Below are 4,271 nucleotides of genomic sequence, written 5' to 3'. Positions count from 1 at the left end.
AGTGTCCAGTGATCGGGTCTCAATGTGGGCAGCAGCGTCTCTGAGTTAGTGATNCATTGTATAAAGTGACTAGTGATCCATTTATTAAAGTGTCCAGTGATCGGGTCTCAATGTGGGCAGCAGCGTCTCTGAGTTAGTGATTGCTGTTTAGCAGTCTGATGGCATTGAGATAGAAGCTGTTTTTCAGTCCCTCGGTCCCTGCTTTGATGCACCTGTACTGACCTCGCCTTCTGGATGGTAGCAGTGTGAACAGGCAGTGGCTCAGGTGGTTGTCCCTGATGATCTTTTTGGCCTTCCTGTGACATTGGGTGCTGTAGKTGTCATGGAGGGCAGATAGTTTGCCCCCGGTGATGCGTTGTGCAGACCGCACCACCCTCTGGAGAGCCTTGAGGTTGAGGGCGGTGCAGTTGCCGACAGGATGCGCTCGATTGTGCATCTGTTTTTATGCWCTGAAAAAAATCAGAGTGGACTAGATTGACACGCTCTCGACACAATGTATTGTTTCTGCAGTRAGGATTCGCCCACTTTAGGATTCGCCCACTCTATGTTGTAATTTATCTGCAGAAAAACGTTGTTTTTTTTAAGCTAAAAAAGCAGTAGAATGCAAATCAGGRAGTCGAATGAACGGCTCTTTTACCCAATGCTATTCGGTTCTCGACGTTCATCAAAAAGTTCCGTAAAAAAAAAAAAGCCGTTCGTTGGAGAACAACASGTCACCATTGCGCATGCGCTGAAGTTCGAATTGCGCTTTGCGCGAGAGAGGTGCTGTCTGTGGGTGAGTTGTTGTGGCCTCGATCCTAACCGAAATCTGCTTTCACTCGCCGTCCGTTGCTTTCATACATCTAGTTACGGTAGTTAGCAAGCTCAAAGCAGGAGACAACGGACATGATTCTTTCTAAACGGATAGACTATGAACATTTTGAGACTCAGTAAGTAACGTTAGCCAGCTAATACAGTACTGTTTTGACGCTGATGACTAACATAAACACAACAAAAAGTTAGCTAACTATGTTAGCTTAGTCAACTAGCTAGCTGGGCATTTGTTGTAGCTAGCTGGTCAGATTTGAGTGCAGTCATTTACCTTAGCTAGCTAGCAGCATGTTAGCTACAACAACAGACGGAAGTAACGTTAGTGGCAATAGCTAGCTAGGCAGCAAACAGTTGGTCCTTTTATTCACAGGTCTCAATATTCGACAGACCAAGGAAGTCAAGGAGGTGAGACCGGTGGCTACATCAGGGTAGGCAGCTAGAAGCACAACATTAAAGTACTACCCATGTCTCCTTTTCGCCTCCAGTTAACACCTTGTTTAGTTAACAAAAGGCACATCTGAACTCTTCATTGATCCTCAACACCTTGAAAGCCTTACTCCTTGAAATTTGCACATTTCAAAACACTTTTACTAAACATATTGTTTTACCCTTTAGTGTGTGTACTTTACAGTATTTATACTTGGGATATAGCTTTTCAACAGGAAAAGTTCACACATCGTTATTTAACTATATCCCTTTCATACACATACCAAAATCCCACAAGTTTATGTCTGTTTTTTTGTATATTTGAAAGGGATAGGGGTAAGAAAAAAAACATGATACATTTCAAACCCACCCAAAGTGGGTTTGATTTGAAAGAACTAGTCAAGATTCCTGCATTTTCAGACCCTGTAACCAAAATACAGGAATTGGGTTTGTGTGAATGCTTCTGCTTTTTTTGCAGGTAGATGTTTGACACCTCCATTGTTTAAAACACCTCCCTAATTTGAAATGCAAACAACCCCCATGGTTTAAACCAACTGTCCAGTGAAAATCTAACCTTAAGTTACTATTCTGTTAACTCACACTCAAATAATGTTGTTGACTCAACCTATACTCGTATTTGTGGCCAAGGCATACATTTGAGAAAAAAAACACTTAAAAACCCAACCTAAAACATGTATCTCAAACAGACAGTTTTAGAAATGCTTGCTATTTCCTCATAGAGGAGGATTTCCTTCTTGATGAGCTGGCCAATCAGCGGTCTACCTGCATGAGTATATTTAACGACCGGTATACGCCCTCTTTGTTGTTGGGGTACGTATGCCCACACCATTCCAACACAGAGAAGCTGCTTTTTAACATACTAAATTAAAACGTTTGGTATTGTAATTAATTATAGGTCATATTTAAAATAAATCTGGAAACACTGGACAGTTACTTTAACAACACCCCCCCCCCCCCACCCCTCCCTGACTAAGTTAACCCACTGATATGTATAAAAGGGGTCTACCTGCAAGAAAGTGGTAAATAAGAGGCTGTTTGAAATGAGGCTCAATATAAACATGGCCTTAATATTTTATACAGGTAATATACCACATATTTTGTCTGAAATGGCAACTTGCTATTTAGCTACTCCTCCTTCAGACCTTGTTGTTTTCTGGTCCAGAACAGGGGGTGTGATCTCCCTGCGTTGTAGCTGAATCTACAGGGTTTGGTGTGTGTAATGATCTCCCTGTGTTGCAGCTGATCTACAGGGTTTGTGTGTGTAATGATCTCCCTGCTGTTGTAGCTCTGAATCTGCAGGGTTTGTGTGTGTAATGATCTCCCTGTGTTGCAGCTGAATCTGCAGGGTTTGTGTGTGTAATGATCTCCCTGTGTTGCAGCTGAATCTGCAGGTTTTAGTGTGTAATGATCTCCTGCGTTGTAGCTGAATCTGCAGGGTTTATGTGTGTAATGATCTCCCTGTGTTGTAGCTGAATTGCAGGGTTTGTGTGTGTAATGATCTCCCTGTGTTGCAGGTGAATCTGCAGTATTGTGTGAGGTGGGGAAGCTCCATGCGTCCATCCAGACTGAGTCGCTCAGCCTCCAACAAGGCCTCGGAAGCCTGGGGCTCCAGTGATCCTGCTGCCCAGCCGGGGATGAGGAGGAGGAGTAGTAGGCGGCGAGGGCAGGGTGAAGGGGCAGGGCCGGGCTGGGAATCTGCTGACTCAAGCATCGTGATCTCAGACAAGGCCACGGATCATGACCTGGTTAACCATCACCATGGAAACCACAGTGTCTCAGAATGTGGGTCATCACCGCTAGAGCTGTCAGTCAGCCAGGGAAAGGCTGTGATTGGTGGAATGGTGGCGGGGCAGACGGAAAGAGGCGTAGAGTCAGACGCTGAATCCTGCTGCTCATTGGACAGCATTGTCTCTGGCCCCTCCTTCGTGGTTCAGGCCACTCCACTAAGTCTTCCCCCTGGTCTGTGTTTGACCTGTCAGAGACTTCACAGAGAAGCCAAGAGGAGAAGACACCCTCCGCTGGACAAACTAACAGACAACGGTGAACACACACAAACACACCCACCCCGTCAGAGAAGTCCTGCACCGAGTGTTGCCTAGCAAAACAAACCTACTGAGCAGGTGCAGATGTCTGATTCTAATAGCCCTTCTCTCTGATTGGTCTATCAGATCCCACTTCCTTGTCATGTGACCAATGGGTTCTCATGAAGAAGTGGACACCCAGAAGACCACAGAACGTTAAAGGGTAAGAGAGAGGAATGTGTGTGTGTGTGTGTGTGTGTGTGTGTAACCCACAGTATTGTTGTTGTTGTCAGGAGGCTGTGGATCCATCTGGGCCGGATTAGACACAGAGAGCAGACCAGGGGAGAACAGCCAGCCTGCTCCAGACCACACATTTTCCTACAGAGGTAACACACACTCACAACCTGAGGTAACACAGTTAAATAAAGGTTCAATTTAACACACACACACACACTGAAGTAACAAACACCTTGTGTGTAGGAACCTGAGGAGATATGAGAGCCAGGCTGTGAGCAGAGGGAGGAAGAGGAAGAAGAGGTCCAGAGGAAGTCGTCAGAGGGCGGGAACATGCATCCAAAGCAACAGTCTCAACCGCAGTGGTCTCCATAGCAGCGCTCTCCATAGCGATCCTGATGGAAAGGCGGTAGGTAGCCAAGATTTGCGTTATTTCACAAAGTTCTATCTAGCGCTGCTGTTAACAAATCAAATGTATAGGCCTTTAATAAACCTGGCCTTTGATAACCCTGGCCTTTAATAACACTGGCCTTTACTAAAACTGGCCTTTGATAAACCTGGCCTTTGATAACCCTGGCCTTTGATAACCCTGGCCTTTGATAACACTGGCCTTTACTAAAACTGGCCTTTACTAAAACTGGCCTTTGATAACACTGGCCTTTACTAAAACTGGCCTTTGATAACCCTGGCCTTTACTAAAACTGGCCTTTGATAACCCTGGCCTTTAATAACACTGGCCTTTAATAACACTGGCCTTTA

The 4,271-nt window shown here is 45.2% G+C and overlaps 1 protein-coding gene across 1 annotated transcript in view; it reads left to right on the top strand.

Annotated features, from left to right (window-relative positions):
• The first annotated feature begins 781 nt into the window (after positions 1 to 781).
• Positions 782 to 4,271, top strand: part of si:ch211-227n13.3 (uncharacterized) — a 12,504-nt gene continuing 9,014 nt past the window's right edge. Inside the window, exons 1-6 of the mRNA XM_024143111.2 lie at positions 782 to 929; positions 1,181 to 1,215; positions 2,772 to 3,297; positions 3,426 to 3,501; positions 3,572 to 3,664; positions 3,759 to 3,921. Of these exons, the coding sequence (XP_023998879.2) occupies positions 911 to 929; positions 1,181 to 1,215; positions 2,772 to 3,297; positions 3,426 to 3,501; positions 3,572 to 3,664; positions 3,759 to 3,921 (912 nt within the window). The 5' untranslated portion in view covers positions 782 to 910. The remainder of the gene's footprint in view (positions 930 to 1,180; positions 1,216 to 2,771; positions 3,298 to 3,425; positions 3,502 to 3,571; positions 3,665 to 3,758; positions 3,922 to 4,271) is intronic.

Source organism: Salvelinus sp. IW2-2015, unplaced genomic scaffold, assembly GCF_002910315.2.
Source record: "Salvelinus sp. IW2-2015 unplaced genomic scaffold, ASM291031v2 Un_scaffold3655, whole genome shotgun sequence".
In the NCBI taxonomy this organism is placed as follows: domain Eukaryota; kingdom Metazoa; phylum Chordata; class Actinopteri; order Salmoniformes; family Salmonidae; genus Salvelinus; species Salvelinus sp. IW2-2015.
The sequence above is the reverse complement of the archived record's forward strand: the minus strand, read 5'-3'. Positions and strand labels throughout refer to the sequence as shown.